The following is a 21,823-nucleotide window of genomic DNA, read 5'->3' on the forward strand; positions in this document are numbered from 1 at the left end:
AAATCAGGTCACTTGCCAACTAAGAAACCCAGAGGCACAATGAGGAATAACAGACAGCATCCTTATTTTCTGTATGATCCCACACATGATCTCGGCCAGACCAATTAAACAGACACATTTTGGTATTTCCCAGTATGTGGGTGTGAAAGCATAAAAGAAAGAGTCAACAGTTTAAAGAGATTTTGTTTATAAAATCACATTCCCATTCCATGAGACACTATGCTGAGCCTTATCACACTCACTCCATATGCACTCTAGTTCTTCAAAATCTGTCAAAAACCTCGAGTTCCCAGGTAAATGATGCACATATCCCCCTGGCAGAGGTCTTTGCTGTCATTGCTGTCCTGTGGCTCTGTGGAAGACTGAGGGTGGCACTGCAAAGATTGGCTTCACAAAGCCATGGCAATAGAGGGGTCTAGGCAGCTTGAACAAGAACTCACACGGATAAAATTGTCACAAGTGGACACAGCCAGCACAATATCTACACATCATCTAAATTCTTCTCGAGCCTTTGAAACTAGACAGTAAATGGATTACAGGCTTTGACTGTCCCAGTTTCATCATCTTAAAACACTTCAACCAAAGAAGAAAATAGCAGTAAATGAAGACCTTATGGATTGTGTGATCCCTTTATGGAAGTGGCAGAACATGCAGTATATTTTCTATAAAACAATAGAGGAAGTTATACTGAGTTTTCCAGAATGACTGTAGAAACAGTGTGGAAGTTTGGGAGATTTATGAGTTTGATAATAACATGAAAAAATCTGGTTTCAGGTTGCCACCTCAGAGTCAGAGCAGTTTCCAAGTTTTCATGAAAAGTTTCTACATAGTGAAAATTAAGACACTTGCTGTTGAAGTCCGTACCTCATGGCTATGCAAAGCAATGTGCCAGTCTGGGAAAGTCAGAGGTTGGAAACTGGATTATCTCCTTGGTGCAAAAGGCAATGCCTCCCAAGGTATGTTAGATCAGTCTCCATACACAGACCAAGAGGCCTTTCAGGATCACCAGTTGGGCCTGTCTCAAAGCCAGGACTGAAGTGGACAGATACCTAAATGAGGACTCCGGGTGGATTTTGGATGACCAAACTACGTACCAGAAAACCTGCTGCAGCGTCTTCCTTGGAATGTCAGACTTCCCCAGTGTACTATCCAAAGTCATGCCCTGGTATATTAAAAAAAAAATCTTCATCCTGGGTAACATTGAGTGGTTCTGCATAAGCCTGTCCAGGTACTCCTTCATATGAGGGGATGGATACAGCAAGCACATTAACCTGCAGCATCAGCCACTTGAGAAACCACAGTGGCAGCAGCACCTGCTTTCTCAGGATGCCAAAGCATGAGCAAGATATATGTGAGGTGCAGTATTGAACAACTCCTTAAAGCATTGATGCAGTCTCAGAAATCCCAGCCTCCTCTCCTTTCCTCTCTCCATTCCTCCCAGCCACTTTCTTGTGAGGCTAAAAATTCAGGTTTCCTCACACACCTCCTTCAGAAACTGCTCAGTTCTTTGCTGCACTATGGCAGTTTGTAGCAGTGGAGCAGGAGGAAGCATTAGCAGTCATAACAACTTCTTCATAAATGTCTGCAGTGCAGTTATTTTCTTCACTTTTGGGGCCTCTGAGCACTACTCCAATATAAACATGGATAAGCAGAAGATAAGAACATGACCTAAATAAGAGAGAAATCTGCTGCTCACTAGCCTAACACAGCCAGTGCTGCCAGCTGGTTCATGCGTGTCCTATTCAAATGGCTCCTGTGTCTTGCACCAGGCTGAGGCTCAGAAATATGGTAGCTAAGAGGAAGCCCTCACTGACTGGCATCTACCATACTCCCTTTCCTCATTTCTACATATCCAGATGCTTTCAAAAGCAAGTTTTTATTTTCCAAAGCAAAGGACACATGTAAGGCATGGTTTAGACTGTAATTCTCATAACCAGGCTGCACACTTCAGCTTCAAGCTATTCCTTCAGCTCTGAAAAATTAGCTTCAGGGATAAAGCTCCATGATATTTTGGAGCTGTGCCTGTCACACATGTGACCTGGCATCTGTGCTCCTGAGAGCCATATGTGTCTGTTGAAAACCAACTGTGTTTAAAAGAGGAAGACAGGCAAACTGGTAACCCCTACAAAGAAAAGACAGAGGAGTAAGGACACCAGGCACGATCTGATGATTTAATAGCACACAGCAATCAGGCTACTAGATTGCACTTAACAGTATTTCATCAAGAGGGATTGCTCACTGTAAAAAAAAAAAAAAAAAAAAAGGAGCAGAGCAATGAGAACTGTTCTTTGTGGTCTCATTTATACTTCCATTGGTTCCATGGGAATTAGTGTTCTGCATGAATCATAATGGGACACTGATAGCTTGGCCAATACTCAGACAGCACATCAGGGAGGGAAGGGAACTGTATATAGGAACGTGACATCCTGTTTGGAGGCTTGAGAGGCAAAAATCCAGCAGCAATCACTTCCAAGGGTAGTAACTCAGTCCTTACTGCCTTCATAATGACTCCACGGTTATTCAGTCGATGAAAATGTAGCCTGATATTGAGCATCAAGAAGATAAATTAACAGTAAAGTGAGTCTTACTCACACATCCACACCCTACTTCAGCAGAGGACTGCAAAAACACAGCATGTACTCTTAAAGTATGCTACCCTCCTCTGTAAGGTACTGAGATGGCTGAAAAGGAGGAAGGAGCAAACCCTTTCTTTACAAAATACTGTGTGAAGAAAAAAAATAAAAGTTGTTATAATTCAGTAAGCAAATTTTCCATTGCAATTATTGAATAGTTCATGTTATAAAGTTCATGTTACCCATCATTTTGGCTGACAGTGAAAACACATCAAAATTATTTTATGAGCTTTAGATTTGGCAATAACAACATGGATGAAGTGCCAAATGCCAGGAGGTTATGGCATTAATTTTTGTATAAGACCCACTATTGCAGACAAAACAACTATAGTCTAATTAAATAAAAGCAAACAAACAAACCAACCCATCAAAATTGACATAAACCACAGCAGTCAAACCCAAGCAAATTTAATCTTGTTTGATGTAAGCTTCCTTCCTGCCTCTCTCCCCAGCTCCAGGCAGTTCTCTTCTGTGTCTCAAGTCATGCTGGAAATAACTTACAAAGCAAACTCTTGGCTGAAGACCCCAAATGTCTTATGGTCAATGAACATATCCTCCGAAGACTTGCCTTACATCTAAAATGGAATACAAAGGATTCTCCAACTATAGCAGCTAAAAAAAAAATCCATCCAAAATAAATCAGGGGATTATTATCAAGCAGGATATAAGACAATGAACAAAAGCTAATGAACAGAAGACTCACTGTGTCATGCTAAAATTAGACTGCATTGACATTTGCACTGTCACGGGTTTGTGGAATACTCAAAGGCATATTATTGTTGTAAGCATCATATATATCTTTATCAATTTGATAATTAGAGCTAATTCAGTACATTTCTAGTTTAATGGGTAAGTGACAGGATAATGTCATAGAGGAAAAAATGATGGAGTTGGTATTAAGAGGCACAATTAGTGCAAATTTTAACACTGAAAAAAAATGTGAACAGCAAGTCTTCTGAAAGTTCCTGAAAGAACAGCAGGAACAGAAGGGACAGCATTACCTCTGTCACTGTCCCCCAATACAGGTGCTCAGTCCTGAAGCCAACTCCCTCAGTCACCTGTACAGCCAAAACCAGCCTTGTTGGCAATAGAAGATGCACCATAGTGCCAGAACAGGAAAAGTGATGGGAACACAGAGGTGGGAATGGAAGGAGAGGGTGGGAGAAGTTGGTGTTTAGATGACCTGACATGGAATCACACCTTAAATTGCCTAAAATAAGCAGGGTCATTTTGAAAGAAATGAGTTAAGGAATGATCATGTGAGTGGCAATCCCAGCAGGCTTGAGAACATTGCACTCTCTGTCTGAGATAGGGATGAGGAGGTAGGACAGGCTGTGGAAGACAAAGAGCTTCTGCCAAGTTGCACCTGGCTAGAGTTTCCACCAGTGCTTCCACCAGTGCCCATAGCACAGGGCTCACATGCCTTATCACAGCACCCAAAACTGTGTATAGCAGAGTGATTCTGCCCAGATGTCATGAAGAAACTCCAGGTTACAATCTGAAGAAATCCAGCCAAGTAAAAGAGAGAAGGGAGAAAAGTAGTGGAACAATTGCCCTTGTATCACTGTATGAAGTGATATGCTGTAAATGAGCAGTAAAATCTGGGGAAAAAAAAAAAAAGGAAGAAAAAAGAAAAAACATACAGGACTGAAAAACAAACAAAAAAAAAAATCTGAAGCTGAAGCTTCAAGACATTATGCCACCAAAATATAGGCATTTCTTGAACTAGCTGGGTAGTTTGATTTTAATCAACTATGTGTTTGTAAAATGCATAGCTTGATCCATATGCAGAAATATTTCCCTGAGCTGGGAAGTGACAAATCACAACACAGGTCTGGTGTAACTCCTTCAGAAATTCATTTTGGAGCTCACATTACCGTAACAATGCTAATAAACATCAAGTTGCACAGATGAAGAGAAATAAAAGTTGGTTGCCAGCTTAAATTATGATTTAGAAATCTCAAAGCCCGTGAAGTGTACGTGCACTCAGAGAATCACCAAATACACGATGCTGAATTCAAAGACGAGGGAAGTGCTGATTAGGAAAGGGATTGTTTATGAAAGTTTTCTGAAAAACAGGGTATTTTAGACCATGGAATAACCTCACAGGAAAGAAGCAGAACCGCAAAGCCTGGCAACTGCTGAGGACAAAGTGACAGCCTGGTGTAAGGGCAGCCTCTTGGAGGTAACAGATCCGCACACAACTGTTCCTGTGCTTGATGAAAGGCAGGTTAACATGAGAACGGGACAGCTGCTCAATGAACATTAAATGTGACAGGAACAAGCCCCTACAACAGCAGCTCTCATTTTCTACACGACCTCTAATACTGCAATTGCCTGATCCATTCAGCTTGGTTTCACATACACCTCCTTGTCCTCATGCCACTTCACTCTCACAATTATAACCTCTTCTATAAAATCAGGAATACATCTGCAGTTTTCCTCAAGTACAATTGACTATAGCATTCCTTGAAACGCCAGAAAATTGGCTTTCCTTTCAGGCCATGCACATTTTTACACAAAAGCATTTCCAGCCCCAGTTTCTGCTGCCATAGCCGTTTCGTAGCCAGAAGAATGGGCGCTTATTTAAAGTGTCAATAATAGAAAGTAATAAAAGCGTGACACATCCTGAGGCGCTGGGAGTTGCTCCTGAGGGGAAGCTGCTTTGGGAGCACGACCCTTTCCCGGGCTCTGTCGGTCACTGTCACACCACTGTCGGATCAGCTCTCAGGGCTCTGCTGTTCATTTACTGCTGCGGGTGGTGGTGAGCAGCGACGATACCGAGAGCTTTAGGTGCTCGAAACATTGATTTTATAATAAGGGGTTCCGACTTCGTCTCGCAGACACCGCTCTGTTTCTTCCAGCTAACTAATATGTTTTCAGCCCACCTCCATTAGAATTTTAACACCAACCCGCAACGAAACTAAAACTGGCCAACCAACCAAACCCCCAAACGGAGCTGTTTCAGCATGCAAAGGTGTAGATACACATGAATGATAATTTTAAAACCAAGCATTAATGAAACACAACACCACCAAATCCCTGTCGGCGGCTGGTCCTGCCAATCTAACTGCAGTTCGCAATCAAGGTGACTTTAGGGGGAAAACCTCCCCTTGCAGCGGCAATCCCCTCACACGGTCGGTCCCCTCAGAAGGACAATCCCCAGAGAGCCGCTCCCCTCAGAAGGACAATCCCCACACAGGGTCGGTCCCCTCAGAATGACAATCCCCTCACAGGGTAGGTCCCCTCACAGGGTCGGCGCCTTTAGAAGGACAATCTCCACACAGGGTCGGTCCCCACATAGAGTCGCTCCCCTCAGAAGGACAATCCCCTCTCAGGCTCGCTCCCCTCACACGCAACCCCACCGCTCCCGCCCGGCGCGCGCCCCCTCCGCCTCCGCCGCCCGGCGCGCGCCCCCTCAGCCTCCGCCCCCCTGCCTCCCCGCCCTCCGGGCGCGCACGTGCTGGAAGCAAACACGGCACGGCGCATGCGCCGTTCGGCCGCCCCTCCTTTACCCCCCTCCTCTTCCAGCTCGGGGCTGGCGGGGCCGGGGGAGGAGCCTCAGTCTCCGAGCGCCTGATTGACTGATGTCATTTCCCCGGCTCCGTGCCGCGCCCGCCCATTGGCTGCTCCCGGACCGCTATCTGCACCGCGCCTCCTGGTTGGCTGTTGCTGCGCCGGCCGTTGCCTTATCGCAATTCGGGCCACGCGGATTAGGGCATCTAAACCCCGCCTCTTGCTCCAGCCCCTCCTGCCGCCAACACCAGCTCCGCCTTCCCCGCCTTTTCCTGCCTCTCATTGGTCGGAATAGCTTCGCTCCTCCCCCCTGCCCGCGCGCTGAGCTCTCCGATTGGGTGACGGCCGAGCTCTCTCCGTTTCCCCCCCCCCGCGGCCGCTGATAAAGTTTTGTCCGGAGGCGCTAGGGCCACGCCCCCTCCATCCCGGCCCCGCCCCCCCGCGGTCCCGGCCCCGCCCCTGACCTGCCCGAGGGGGGGCGGCCGTTGAGGCGCGCGCGCGCTCGCGGCGGTGGCACCTCCCGTCCCCTCCCGACCCCTCCCTCAGTCCCGCTCGGCGGCCGCGGCGGCAACATCGGCGGTACCGCTGTGGGCAGAGGTGCCTGCTTCTTCTCCGCCTCAGCTCCACTATCCCCGGGCACGGTGAGCACAGCCGCGCGCAGCCGGGCTCTCCTCCCGAGCCGCCCGCTCCGCGCCGGGGGAGCCGGGGCGGTGCTGGGGCCGGCGGGGAGGCGAGGCGGGATGTGGGGAGGCTGCGGGGGCTGCGGGGCTCTGCCCCCGCCCTGGCACCGCGGAGCCGCTGCGGGCGCGGCCGCCGCTCGTCGCGGCTGGCGCTGGTCACGCTTGTCACCCGGGACCAGGCTGGGCTTTAGCATCGTATTTCATGTCTGTCATATTGCCTGGGAAACTTCTCCAGCCTGATACAACTTCGAGCAAAAAGGCAAAAGAAAAAACCTTGAGCCTTTTCATTTAATGTTACCCCTGCTGGAAAACACAGCCCGGCAAGTTCCTCTTAAAATATAATTGCAACATCACTCCTTTAGAGGAAGCGAGAGCTGGAACATAGGACCGCAGGGAAAGCACTTAATCTCTCCTTTTGTGTAACGTGGGAAAAGACAGGGCTTTTCTGTGCCGTAGGACTCTCCGCTGGGAGGTTTGATGTCTTTTAAAGTATTCCGAGGCTTTTCAGAAAGATTTTAAGTGCAAATTGCTCCTCTAAGGCTCTAATCGGCTGAATTGGAAATGAGGTTGGGTATTGGAAGAGTCTGCTGTGCTGTTTTTCTGTCATTTTGGGTGGAAAACGCAAATGAAACCATAGGAGTGCTGGACGTGGCTGGTCTGAAATTGGGGTATATTCACTCCCCAGCCCATGGTTCTGACACCCTTCTGAAACTTGTGTGCGCTTTCTTCTGCCTTGGGCTTGACTAACCTTGCTCTGCAGAATCCTTTGTATCATTGCTACTTCCAAGTCTTGTGTAACATCTGCTAGTGCTATAGAAATATATAAAATAGTTTTGATGTCCGACTTGCTTCCTGCTTGGTTTTTCTCAAATCTTTTCGAAACTCGGAGACTGAGATTAATGCTTTTCTTTTTTTCCCCTCCTTCCAATTCAACAGATGCAGTTTATGTTGCTTTTTAGTCGCCAGGGGAAACTGAGACTCCAGAAGTGGTATGTCCCATTATCTGACAAAGAAAAGAAGAAAATCACAAGGGAACTTGTTCAAACAGTATTAGCCCGCAAACCGAAAATGTGCAGCTTCCTGGAATGGAGAGACCTGAAGATTGTCTACAAAAGGTGGTTCTGTCTCACTAACCTCGTAATTGCCATACATTACAAACCTTGTATTAAGTAGCAAGAAAATAATGAAGGTTGTTCTTGTTTTGTTGTTTGTTTTTGGTTTTTTTTTTTTACTTCCCTCTGCTGGTTACAGAGAAGACTGACTTTTCTCTTGCATCTAATTTGATAACCAAGCAGGAGTCATTCATGTGTGGAAAATCACTCATGCATTGAGAAATGTACTGAAGAAATGAGCTTTCCTCCTATTTTTATAAGGAGTGGCAGTTCTTCCTGGTAGTCTGTTTAGAGTCATGCAGTACGTACATACTTCCTATTTGTACACATTTCAGATTTAATAAGTGATAAAAATTTTATAAATATTTACCTCAAGAAGTGGTTTCATAAATCACCTGAAAATGTAACTTGCTTTTAAAGGCTTCTAGAAATAAGGAAATAGTTTTTCATAGTACTTCGTTCGGGTGTTGCCTTTTTTTTGGGGTTTTTCCTCCCCTGTATGTACAAAAAGCGATTCTTCATTATTGAAAAAAATCGTGGCTAGCTTTCTTTTGATGGAAGTACTATATAATTTTCTTCACAATAAATTCATTTTTCAGGTGTTCCCTAACCTTTGTAGGACTATTTGGCAGGCATTTTTTAGCTTTTTGCTGATCTTTAGAATGTATCAGAGTGTAGTGGTGTGAGCATAATTCTTCTCCAGAAATAACAGTAATCCTCCTCCTGATGTGGTATGCTGCATCTCTCCCAGCTAAAGGTGGTGCTACAAAGCCTTGAGTTATCTCTCTTCCCTAGTTAGTTGTAAACCTGAGAATGTTTATGCATTCCTGTTTTCTCATGGAGATGGTAGATAGTTTGTGCCCCACAGTAAATATTGTTGTATTCCCTGTAGATAAGACAGAAAGGACTGGAGCAGAAATGATCAGTTTGTAACTCTTCTTAAGGATAAGAAATGGGTAGAAGCAAATGTGTTTAGATGTTTTCAGTGCTGCTCTCATACATACATTGGTTTGTGTGAAGATACATGTGTGAGTATTGCTGGTCTGCCTAATGCATGTAGTTCTTCAACACAGGAGAAAAGAGGAGAAACAATGCATGAAGGTATGCTAATAGCAGACAGTTTCTCCTGCCTCTTGATTGCCTCACAAAACTCCTAGAACATGTATGTAGACAAGCTTGCTCAAACACTTGTGTGCTTCCTTCCATGTTAATGCCTGCAAGTGCCTTTTCAGCTGGGCATTCATGGGACTAAATCAGAAAAATGAGACATGAGTAGGCCAGTCTGTTTCCTTCCTTACCCAGTCTTGAACAGCAGTAGTTGTTGTGGGGATGCTTCCACACAGCTGCTTTCCCTCCCTGTTTGTTGCTGTTAACAACTCCTTGCCATGTCCTTTTGTGTCCAGGAGCTGGTGGGAATTGGGGTAGGACTGTTTGAGTTGCTGAATGTTGTGGAGTTCTTGCATCTCAGTGGTGTGTTGTGGGTCCTGTGGTCAAGGAGAATGAAGAAATTTGCTGGGAGACATCTATGTCTGGCTAAAAATGGTCTAAGTACTGCAGTCTGTCTGCTGGACTGCTGGTGTGCACAGCTGACTGCAGTAGCTTTTTTCACTCTCTGCAGACCAGTCTGGCACAGAGAGCCTGTGGAACTGCTGAAGATGAGCTTGTACCAAGCTAATGAACATCTCAACTCTTTTTTTGACTGAAACATCACCAGAAGGACTAGGTGTAAGCGATGATATTTTAAACCTCTGTCTCTGGTAACACTAACAGCCCTTAGGTTTGTGGGACTTGTTCCCATCACTGCATCATAGTTAAAGATGATGAGCACCAGCTAGTATGATTTCTTTGTAAAGGGTGACTTTTTATAGCTGAGAAGGTGATGGGCTAAAAGCAAAACACACCAGAAGGAACTCTGTGGCTTGTGAAATTGCAAAAGGTGCTCACAGTTCCTCTTGAGCGTCTCCAGAGGATTTCTGCTAAGATTTGTTCTTGTCTGATCTATTGCTGGGAGTGATCTGAACCTGCTGGTGCAAATGTTTTACAGTAGAAGTTGTGAAAGTATGTGCCTATTGTTATTTTGCATCTTAAATTCTTGGAATTTATGTGCTTTTTCTCTTTTTAGAGTGTGTTTGTTTTTCACAGGTAGGAGAATTGAACCTAGATATTGCAGCTCAGAGAATGTTTGGCAGTATCAGAGCTGTATTCAGGGTCTCATCATACCTTTTTGAAGGAATAAAATGAAGTTAAATGCAGCAGTTGGCAAGACAGGAGCTTTAACTTCCTTATGATACTTAACATTTATTAAGACTGCTGGGCTATTTTGATTAACCTCCTTAGCTCTGTAACATTTTCTCTTTATAGGATGTTTTCTGAATTTTCAAAGAAATAGATCTTAAAATTCATTTAAATGTAGGTGATGTAGCTTTTATTTCCCTCTGGTTTCATACATGTACCATTTATAATGGCTGCAACACAGGCTCAGTCATTGCCTTATAAAGTTTTTTTCCTTCAGCACTACAGAGCACAGACAGAAAGGTGCCCAGCTTTTGTCATGGTGTGTGAATTGGCTTCTATGTATTCTGTAGCTGCTTTGGAAGATAGTTTTTCAGGCTGATAGACACCAGAAGATTAAAAAGAGAATGTGGGCTTCTAACTTCAAGAAGCATAGAGATTTGAAGTGACTTGCTGGGAAAATAAAAAATTAAATATGGGAAGCCAACCACAATTATGGTTTATGAAAATAGAGGGGGAATCATCTGCAGACAGCTGATTAGAAACTTAACAAGCACAGCTGATGTGTGTGCTCTTCACAGTTTGTCATTTAAAAAGTAACATAGTGGTTTTGGAGCATATAGGGTAGAAGTTCATGCAGCTTTCCCCCTGTGGCCGAAAAAATGTGTTAAATGTTAAAATTTCTAATTTTTTCTTGGAAGACTTCTGTTCACAATTGTAACTTCTGGCAATATGAGTTATTTTCATTGTGTAGTATGTTGCAGTCAAAGTCAGAACTTGGAGAAAAACCTCTTTTATATAAATTTTACTTGGTTAGCATTTGTTTAGCTGCATTTACGGGACATAGTTTAGTTATTTAGTTATTTGATTAAGGATTGTGGCTTTGCTTTTATGTGTCAGTTTGGAACTGTATTTGGAATATGATATTATGAAACTACAATAGCTATTGCTCTCTTGATGTGGCAGTTGTCTTTTACTTTTTCACGACATAACCATAATCAGAGGTTGTGTTAAAGATTTAGAATAAGTTTCAAAATTTTCTTTCTACCCTCCCTCCACTGAAAGAAGCAATGAAAGAACCATTGTGCAGGTACTGTGTCTCTTCAGGTGTTGTGAGCTGAATGTACAGCCATGTGGCCAGTGGATGTGCCCAGCTTGGCATGATCCCTCTTTTTCCTTATGTATAACTTAGCAGCCAGTTGTACCTCTTCAAAGTATTACTGTGATGTTAGTCAGGTAGCTTTGTAAAACTGGCTGAATGCAATGATTTTAGTGAATTAGATACTTGGACTGGATAAATTTAATTAGATCAGCTCTTCTTTGTACAGAGTTTTAGCTTGTGTGGCACTAGGAGGACCTTTGTATAAAGAAGCAACAGCTTTGTCTTAGAGAATTAGCAGAATAAAATTTTTGTTCATTTTGAAACTGCTGGGGGCTATAGCCTTGCTGAAATAAGAAACTGGAAAAGTGTTTCACTTTGATAGACTATATCCTGGAGCCTCAAAGTCCATGGTTTTTTAAAGAAATATGTAAAGTTGTGGGGCAAGAAAAAACCCTTACGTCAAGCACAGCTTATTAGTTGTCCCAGTTTTCATTGGGTTAGCCAGCAGCCAACCACAGATTCTTGGGCTCATTAAACACTTTTCTGCCTCCTCCTTGTCATTTAGAGTTCAGTTCTATTCTTTCCAAACTTTGTAAGCTTTAAACTTCCACAATTAGGAACTACATGCCAAGTGACTTAGATGCTGACAGACTTATGGCTTGTTTGCAGGCTTAGCTGGTGCTGAACTTGCAGGGATGACTTGAAGCAGGTGCTCCCTCATCAGGGAGAGCAGCGCTGAGCTGGTAGGATTTGTAAGTTGTGCTCTGCCCACAGTGACCTGATCTCTCAGCAGAGTTACTGAGCCTGGCTGTGAGAGCAGAAGAGAACTCTGCTGAAGTATTGCCTGCCTGTTTTGAGGCTTCCCACTGCTGAATTATTGCAGCTCTTGAGGGAAAGATGCATGGATTTGTTTCCTGTCAGAAAAGAAAAATCTCGAGGCCATCTGTCTGAAGGCAGGAATCTGCATAAGTATTTACACCTGCTGTGTTACCTTTTTCTTCTTTAATCCTGTATTACATTTTCAGGTGATTTGATCCAAACATTGTTTGGTCTCTCTGGTTTTGGTCTCCTTTCTGGTAGGTGGAGGATATTTATCATAAAATATTGCCCTCATTTCCTAAATGAGGGCAAGCAGCTGAACTGAGTCTGATGATTATTTTAATAATGTTTAGTGAGATAAAAAAAAGACCAGAACTACAATAGGAATAAAAAAGGCAGAATGTTTCTTACAGACTACACTTTATTTACTTCTGGGAATGTACTTTTCTATCAGGATTTGCCTTTTCATCGGGTGCATTTGAAGGTTTCTGTCAGGCCCATTAAGAAGAAGCTGTTTCTGCAGAGCAGAAATCTTTTTGAGCCCAAGTAATCTGCTTGTCTTTGTGTGGATACTGTCCATATAAACTTCTGCACTTGGCAAAACTTCCAGTGTCTGCTGTGGATTATAAGTTGAGGCTTTTTTTTCTGAAGCCTTTCCTGCAGGGGAAAAAAAATTAAAATAATGCCTCTGAGAATTTGGATCTGAAGCATTCCTTTGTAGTATGCTCATGCCCTTTGGTATGACTTGTTTTTACTCTTCTGCCTTTTGCCATTTAGGCTCATTAAATCTGCATTTGTTTGCTTTTGTTGAGTAGGGATCCATTAGTTATGGTTGCTACTTAAAAAATAAATACCAAAATATTCTCTGCATATAATAGTAGATACCCATGCCTCCATTTTGTGTTGATACCCACTTAGTAGTTTTTGTTTCTTGGTCTTATTTCTCCAGAACTGCAGTTGGCAGGACTTGAATGTGCAGTCTACTTGCTAGCTGCCAAATACAGTCTTTTGAAAGTATGTTTTGTGCGCTCTTAAATGAGGACACTGAGAGCAGACCATGTTCTGAGAAAGTATTTAGTGTTGGACTCCCTCTCTCCCTCCCCTCCTCCCTTCTTTTTCCATAAAATTGTTCTGTGTGTCAAGAGAGACTCCTAAGTACTAGAGGAGCAGAGATGGAGTTTCCCATGTGAATAAACTTAAAATATTTGAGTCAAATTTGATTTGTAAGGCATGTTGGTACGTGGTTCAACTTGTGTTTAAGCACTGTAAGGAAACAGTTGAACTGCACTTCATCATAATCAGTGCTGCTCTTGTGCAGGTGATGAAAGGCTTTGTTTACATGGATTTGGCCTGAGTGCTGGTGATTAGTGCAAATATCAAATAATGTGTCAATGCTCTTTTTTGCTACAATGAAATATGATAACATGGAGCTTGATTTACAGATTCCTCAGTAAGTTTGAAAGCACGTTTTTTCTTTATAATATTTCTTTCCAATACTTTTAAAAATAGTTTAGGTTCCTTATACAGATTGAATGTTGCAAGCTACTACAATGACTGTAAATGTCCTTGAAAAATTAGTGAGGCATAAACAGAACAATGCAGAATCAAAAGAACTGTGCTCACATAGGACTTGCGATGAGCTGATGAATCCCTGTGGTGAAGAGATGAAAGAGAGAGGAATGAAGGTGTCCTTCACTGGAGGTGTCTTCCTCTCTTCCCCCATCATGTTTTGTGGTAGGATAGGCAATAATATTTTATAGTAGTTTAAAGATTTTGTATGAGAGCTATTCTGATTAATCTTTCATGTAGAAGCTGTAGCAATTTGATTTGGAGCAGAGCGGGAGAAGGGGGGACATTTTCAGATCGTAAATGGCACTGGATAGGTGTCTTGGAGATGAAATTCAACATAACTGAAAATACAGCAGAGTTTTTTCAGAATTTCTAACTTCTAAAAAGTCTGACAAGTCCCAGCTGATAAAATATGTTTAATGTTTAAAAGATGGATGGGTTTCTCTGTATGGGAAACAACTATGCACCTTAAACTAGGTGTTCATATCTGGATGACTTATTTTTCAGTAGGGTTGGCTGCACAGGAGTGCTTAATAGGGCCAGTTGTCCCGTCTAGAGGCAAACAAAAGCTGTTTCTGGTTTGTGTAAATTAGCAGTTGCAACAGGTGGCACTTGAAATCTGGTTTGTGCCACGTGTGACTGAAAGGCATATGGTTTTGGCATGTTAGAAAAGACTAAATGGGGTTTTCAGCTTTCATTCCGGCTTTGTTTGTTTTTTTATTTTATTAGGTTTCTTTAAACGTGGCTTGAACAAATATATAATAGAGCACAGTAGAATTGGATGGTCTTTTTGTTGAAGTGGAACTGGATCATATCTGAAGTTATGACTTCCCTGTCTTCCAAGATGGAAGTGGATGCTAGAAACTATTTGATGGCCTCTCATCAGTCTGATGCTAGGACAGTTAGTAGGAATTGCATTGTTGACTTAGTAGTAGTTGGGGTGGATGACATTGGTGTTTGTTTTGGAGTTTTTGAGTTTTTAAAATTCTCTGTGAAGACCAAACCCTAATGGCTAATTCAGTCTATCTTTCTTGATGCATTATGGTTTTTATTATCTGTGTATAGCTTACATAATGATAGTTTAACATGGGATCAGTTGGTTAATATACTGGTGTGTGGATGTTAGAGAGAGAAGAGAAGGTGTGTCATCTCAGAACTCTGTCATGATACCACAAATCAAATATATTTAGTTTTCCAACCACCTCTTTGGCTATTTTAGTTCTGTCAGCTAAAGGATGGCAGAGAGGGAAGTCATGCTTGACTCAGAGACAAAACACCCATGTACACGTATGTGGCTGACAGACCAGAAGACATTCTTTGGCAGGACTTGCTTGGTTATGATTTGGATACCAATATGCTGAACTTGAGTATGAAGGACTGCTGAGAATGTGATCCTCCTCATGTGCATTCATTTTGCTTATGCTTGTATGCTAACATCAGGATTATTTTGTTATTGCAGATATGCAAGCCTCTATTTCTGCTGTGCAATTGAAGATCAGGACAATGAACTAATAACTCTGGAAATAATTCATCGCTATGTAGAACTTCTTGACAAGTATTTTGGCAGTGTGAGTTACGTTTCTTTATGTTTTGGCATTTCTTTTTATGCCCACAACATTTTTACAGGAACATAACCAACTAGTAATTGAAAGGTATATTTAATACATTTTGTGTGGCTTGCTTGGCCAAACTAAGCTGATGGTTGCCTCTATTAAAATACAAAATTAAATTATTGATTTGTAGAAGAACTTTCATTTATCTGGTGTTAATTGCCTGCATTTGTTTCATTTCATAGTAGTCTAACTTGGGGGTCAGATAAAATCTTACTCTTAACAGGAAGCTTTTCTTCCCCTGGCACTGCTCTAGTGTGAGCACCTCTTACATGTGCTTCCAGAGGAGGCAGTTGGTTGTGAAGGAGCAGGAATGGTAAGGAAAGGTGTGAGAGACATCTGTTTACCCAGACAGCAAACACAAACTGCTACAGTAATGTACATGAACACTCCTAGAAAAACTGCTGCTCATTCTGCCTTCCTTCATAGGCCTTCTGACTATGAAATGCAGACTGAACAAGAAATCTGAGATTATTTATTTTCATATCTCTCTGTAAGACTGTGTGAGCTGCCTTTGCATACTGCAGGCAACAGGAGAACTTCTATAGGGAATGTTCTCTTGTGTCCTGAGGAGCTGTGTCTTACAGACTGCTGTGCATTGGTGCCTTTTTAACAGTGAAAGCTTTTTTCAGAGGTTGCTGTAGCTGTTTTTAACTGAAGAAAAAATCTGATGTTTTTTTTATCCTCCAAGGTGTGACTTTTATTATTGTCCCAGTCCTTACAAGGTTACAGCCTTAGGCTAACATCATGATTTGGTAAAACTTGGTGAAGCTGTGAACAAGTTAAGTTTTGTGAGAGGATATACCTCAAGTGAGAGTGTCCTTCCACTTTGCAATAATGCCTGATGTTCTTTTTAGGTCTGTGAACTTGATATCATCTTCAATTTTGAAAAAGCCTATTTCATTTTGGATGAGTTCCTTTTAGGAGGGGAAGTTCAGGAGACATCCAAGAAAAATGTTCTTAAAGCCATCGAACAAGCAGATCTCTTACAGGAGGTAAGCACACCCAGCTTCTCTGGCCACAGTGTCAGCATGGTAGGCTGGGACTCAGAAACCTCCTGTTCCTCTAAGCTTCTAGAAGGTATTTTGTAGCATGCTTAGCATGTAGTTTCAGCTGGTTGTCTTAAGTGTGCAATAGGATGATGTTAGCTGCTCTTTTCGTTTGGTTTGGCATGTTGACTTTGTAACCTACTGTGACTTCATGTTCTGCTAGTAAATGCAAGTGGCTGTTCTGTGTTTGTACCTAGATAATTGTAGATCATGTTAATTTAACTTAGAGTTGTTCATGTGTCTTTCATTCCTTCTTTTTATTTATTAACCATTAATTTTTTTCTCATACTTGATGCATGTCCACTTCTTTACTTTTTCATTGCTGAAATCCAGAAGCTAGACTCTCTTCTTTGAGACTTGTTCAGGTATAGTTCTGATTAGTTCTTAGACCTGCTTTTCTGCTGTAGGCTGCTTACTCTGGAACATTTCCAAGCTGACAAAGCAGTGATAGTAGTGCCATAGAAACATACAAAATAAAGTATAAGAACTTTTTTTTTCACTTTGAATGCTTTTGTTGTTTGTTATTATAACTGAAGAATGATGGATTGCATGTCTACCATTTTTTAAAAAAACATTTGATGTGAAGGGGTTCAATGGTATAGAAAAGCTTAATTTAATTTCTCCATATTTCTCCATTCTGTGCTGGTTATTTTGGGTTTATCTGATTTTGTTTGGTTTTTTTTTTTTTCCTTACTGAAATGTACATTGTTAAGGTCCTTGAATGTCTGAATGGGAATCAAAAATTGTGGTGTGCTGCAGAATCATCAAGTCTTGTGTGCAAATCAGTGAACATATACTTTAACAGGGATGGTTCACCTTTATTTTTTAAAGTCTACTGAGGTTTACAGTTTTGATGCTATATAGATCCAAGTTACTCTATTTCCCCCTACATGAGCCTTCAGTTTGTTATTTTCTCCTATGAGCTAAGTGCTTAATTCTTTTACAAGCCTTCTGTGTTCCTCTTGGTAGTCTTTTGTTGGACATAGTATTAGTAGGATGGGGAAGCACAAGGTGTTCTTTACCATGGTAGCTGTTTTTTTTTAATCCCTTCAGAATACATGCAGATCCACTACACATTAAAGTTCTTGTCATGAACAAGGTCAGCCATTACACACAGATTTGCTACCCTAATTTTCTAGAAAGAAAATACATGCACTTATTTACTTCTTGTGTTCTGATTCAATTTAAGTCCTCTTTACTCTTTGTAGGAATTATTTTAACCAGAAGTCCTGTTGCAGTTTACAAAGAGGGGACAAAAATGTGTTCATTCTCGTAAAATCTTTTGCTCTTTATATGGAAACATATGTAGCAGATTAGTTACATATTCCGGTTTGTCTCCTGCAAATACAGTTAATTGTACATAAAGTAGAATAACTATATTCTTTCTCATTGTTATGTTTTTGAACTTTATTTTCACTACTTTTGAGTGTGGGCTGGTCTAAAGAAAAATACATTTCTAGGGATTCATTACTTTTTTTCTTTCCAAGCAACAAACATTCTCTTTTTACAGAGAATATAATTTCTTAATAATATAACTTGAAGTTAAAAATCTTAGACAAAGGGAAATATCACTTTTTCAATGTGAGACTTTTCCTTAACCCTGGTAGCTTTACTCTGATTACCCTTCCTTTCCCCATCTTTAGGAGATTTTCAGTTGCCAATGTTTATTAAATAATTTTGATTAACTTGAAATGTAGCAGTTTATCACAGCACCACTGGAGTCCTACATTGGGCTTCTGTGTTTTTCATTCTTAGTTGTATTGACTGTTGATCAAGTATAACTCTACTCCCTATAGTAAAAGTCAGGGTTCAAATTAAATTGAGCTTCCGATAAATTTGGACTATTTTCTATGGAAAATTGGTTTTGTATCAACTGCTGCTATGTAAATGCTGGGTTTGATGAAGAGAGTTGTTAAAATAAGTTTCTCACATGTGGAGAATTTTTAGTATTTTGGGTTAATACCTGCTTCCCAGAAGACTTCAGAACTACCAGACTGAAACATGATGTAATTCCAAATGCAAAACATATTTTTAGCAGGTTTGTCGTGTGTTTGCTTTTGACCATTCAGATTTTCGTTATGTGCAACAAAGTAATTATTTGGCCCTGTGAATACTCAAATTGCCAAACATGTATATGTACATATGTACACACATACACATATATAGATAAATACACAATAGTATTAATTGAGTACACAACATTATTAATTAATAATGCTACAGGCATTGGTGTCTGAAGTACCTTAAAGATGAAGAGCTGTAAAGAATACTTACACAAAAGAAAATCATTACAGATCCATTAAGTGACTGTTTGTGTAATGTTAGGAGGAAATACACTAAGGCACAAATTGCTGAGTAGTGAATTAGTTCTTAAGTAGCCTTTCCTACTTCTATTTTCTGTTGAAGTTTCCCAGGATGTACTTCTATGTCTGAGCACCTACTTCAGTTTGTCATAAAGTTCTTGGTGCTGTGAGCTCCCTTCACTAACTGCTACAGATTGTGTGACGGAAGCACACCAACTTGTTTAACCCCTCTCACCTTCACATTCTTGTTAGTTCTTTAGGAATGTACTTAGTTCAAGTATTCATTCCCTAACGCCTCCCCCATATTTATTGCCACCTGATAACTTATCAGCAGTCAGTCATCAGTATTGGCAGTGGTACCCAGATGAAGGGTAGTAAAAGGTAATTAACTCCAGTGCTTCCATTCTTCCTTGTCTCTCTATTGTAGAAATGTTTCTCCTCAAAAGAATGCTGATGATTTTGTATCTTGTTTGCTAGAGAGATTTTAATACTTAACTAGTGATTACAAAGGCATGCACTGCTGAAAAGGTAGTTTTTGCTTGTGTGAACAACTCAATTATACTGAGGAAATTGGTAGATGCAGTGTGGTGTTGCATGAATTAAATATATACATGTGATGTGTGAAACAGCTAAAAGATGAGCCTGTGCATCATTTTGTGACACTTGAGATTTTTAAGGCGTGAAACTACCTATGATAGATGTTCTATACAAAAGAGAGATTTTGATTTATTTATCTCAAAAATCTAATTGCCCTGGGTTTTTTTGGATGGCTTCAGTAGTTCAGTATGGTGCTTGGAGGTTTGTGGTCGTTTCCTGTGCAAAAATGTTGAAATTAAGGAGTCAATAATTATAATATTTAAACAGAGCAGTCATGTATATATTTTAAAGCAAATCTGTACAGACTTGCTCCTCTTAATTTGAAGTAGGAAAAATTTCCTAAACATTGGCTATGAATGAAAATGGTTTTTGTTGATTATCTAAGGCAAATTTTAGAAGAATATTTTGGAAATCATCCCCATTTTGTTCACCACTGTTCTTTTGTAGGATTTTTTGTGTAACTTTTAATACTTGGTTGCAGAACATCTAAATACTTAAAAATATATATTTTTAAAGAGGTTTCTAAATAAAAAGGCCAACGAGTCTCCACAAATCAGACTTGCTTGTTTGTGTCACTACTTCAGTAATGATCAAAAACTTAAAAGCTATGTGAATGTTTTTTTTCTTAGGCTCTTGCAGTTTGGCCTCAGGCAATATTTACTAGTCCTTCCACATGAAGAATAAGAGATAAGCTATCAATTAACCTTATTTTCTTTGCTTTCAAATCCTTGCCTCATCCTATATCCAGAAGGGTGCTGACAGTGTTCATGTTGGCTGACTTGCCTCAGATGCTTAGGGTTGCTGCATAGATTTAAGCTTTTGGGTTTAGAATGAGCATCTTTGGAAATGAAACTCTGGTGAATTTCCTGCATATGCTATGAGAATTTTCTTATTAGAGATGAAATGTGCTTATTGGAAACCATAGGTTTTAAAGTATGCATAATAGTAGGTATTAGGTTGTTCTTGAGATGTGCCAAAACTCCTTAATTTTGTCATTAGCACTGTAAAAATTCTTATATTTATGCCTCCAGTGGGTGGGAGTGAGTATAAGGGATTTTGTCTGATTTAGGAAACAGCCTTCGTAAGCATCTTTTTATTACCATTTGCCTGAGAAACTGACCACAATGAATGCAATTAATTCAGTCTTCACTTAATGTTTTTTCTTAAATATGAACTGTTGAAATGGACTGCCTTCCTCAGTTGGCAGTGGCATTATTTGCCTTGGCTGTACCTGTGTTCCCCTGAATGTGAAACAAGAATGAATAATGAAGTCTTTATTATCATGGAGATCCAACTGCCTTGACTGTCATCTTCTCTTCACATATAACTTCAGTCTCACTTTCAGGTGGTCAGCTTTGTTGATTAGTTGGTCATTGCAATTTTAAGACATGCATCTGCTTGATTTTAGGCACAGATAATGATCTACATTTACATTTTAGAAGATACATATATATATCAACCTATGAGAGTTGCTGTGAATGAGAAATGATAGATTTTTGGTTCATTATTTAGGGATTAGGAAATAGCTATGATTTTTATGGATTCGGAATCCCTCCCAACTCACAGAAGAACAAGTTGTAGTGTTTTGGTAGCTGATGCTTTTGTAAAATGCGTTTCAGAACTGAGTCTCTGGAGATGTATTTATAGAAGAAAGGGGTTACAGTGCTGTTAGAGTGTTTGGCACTCTCCATGACACTCAAAAAAGTCATGGCAATCAGAGGCAGTCCCAGGTGACTGGGAAGAGGGAAGCTTTGTACCCATTTCAAAAAGGGTAGAAAGGAGGACTGGAAACTACCAAGCTGTCATCCTGACTTCTGTCCATACCTGGAAGGATCATGGACCAGATCCTCTTAGGAGCTGTGCTAGGGCACATGGAAGCCAGGGAGGTGATTTAGGACAGCCAGCATGGCTCCACCAAGGGCAAGTGCTGCCAACCCCTTCTCTGGGTTGGCCTTTTATAATGGAGCAACTCTGTCAGTGGGCCAGGGGAGGGCTACAGATGCCATTTATCTGGGCACAGTTCCCCATAGCATTGCTCTCTCTAAATTCAAGAGGGGTGGATTTGATGGGACAGTTACATCCAAAGGATAGGAGTCAATGGCTCAGGGTCCTAATGCATTTCAGTGGTGTTCCTCAGGGGTCAGCAATGGGACCAGTGCTGTTTGATATCTTGGTTAGTGACATAGAGGGATTGGCAGGTGACACCAAGCCGAGTGGTGCAGTTGACACTCATGAAGGATGGGACACCGTCCAGAGGGACCTGGATGGCAAAGCTGGAGAAGTGGGCCCCTAGGAATCTCAGCAAGTTCTACAAGCTCAAGTACAAGATGCTGCACCTGGCTCAAGGCAATCCCTGGTATCTCTACAGGCTGGAGGGTGAGCAGGTCAAGAGCAGCTGAGAGGGACTTGGGGGTGTTGATGGATGAGAGGCTGGACATGACCTGGCAATGTGTGTGTGCAGCCCAGAAAGCCAGTTCTGCCCAGGGCTGCATCAGTAGCAGGTCAAGGGAGAGCATTCTGCCCTTCTGCCCTGCCCTGGTGAGACCCCATCTGGAGAGCTGCATGCAGCTCTTAGGAACAAACCTCTAAAGGTTTCTGAAT

General features: G+C 41.4%; 1 protein-coding gene across 4 annotated transcripts in view; it reads left to right on the forward strand.

Annotated features, from left to right (window-relative positions):
* The first annotated feature begins 6,592 nt into the window (after nt 1–6,592).
* AP1S2 (adaptor related protein complex 1 subunit sigma 2) overlaps nt 6,593–21,823 on the forward strand; it is a 31,007-nt gene continuing 15,776 nt past the window's right edge. For 3 of the 4 annotated variants that reach the window (XR_010439544.1, XM_064708056.1, XM_064708066.1), the window contains exons 1-4: nt 6,659–6,790; nt 7,766–7,944; nt 15,123–15,231; nt 16,131–16,268. Coding sequence is in view for 3 of the 4 variants with exons in the window: in XM_064708056.1 (XP_064564126.1) it covers nt 7,766–7,944; nt 15,123–15,231; nt 16,131–16,268 (426 nt within the window). In the remaining variant the exon portion in view is untranslated. Of the gene's footprint in view, nt 6,791–7,765; nt 7,945–15,122; nt 15,232–16,130; nt 16,269–21,823 lie in introns of all 4 variants that reach the window. The other variant, XM_064708077.1, reaches the window with a different exon arrangement.

The sequence above is a fragment of the Zonotrichia leucophrys genome, chromosome 1 (genome assembly GCF_028769735.1).
Source record: "Zonotrichia leucophrys gambelii isolate GWCS_2022_RI chromosome 1, RI_Zleu_2.0, whole genome shotgun sequence".
NCBI classification, from domain to species: Eukaryota; Metazoa; Chordata; class Aves; order Passeriformes; family Passerellidae; genus Zonotrichia; species Zonotrichia leucophrys.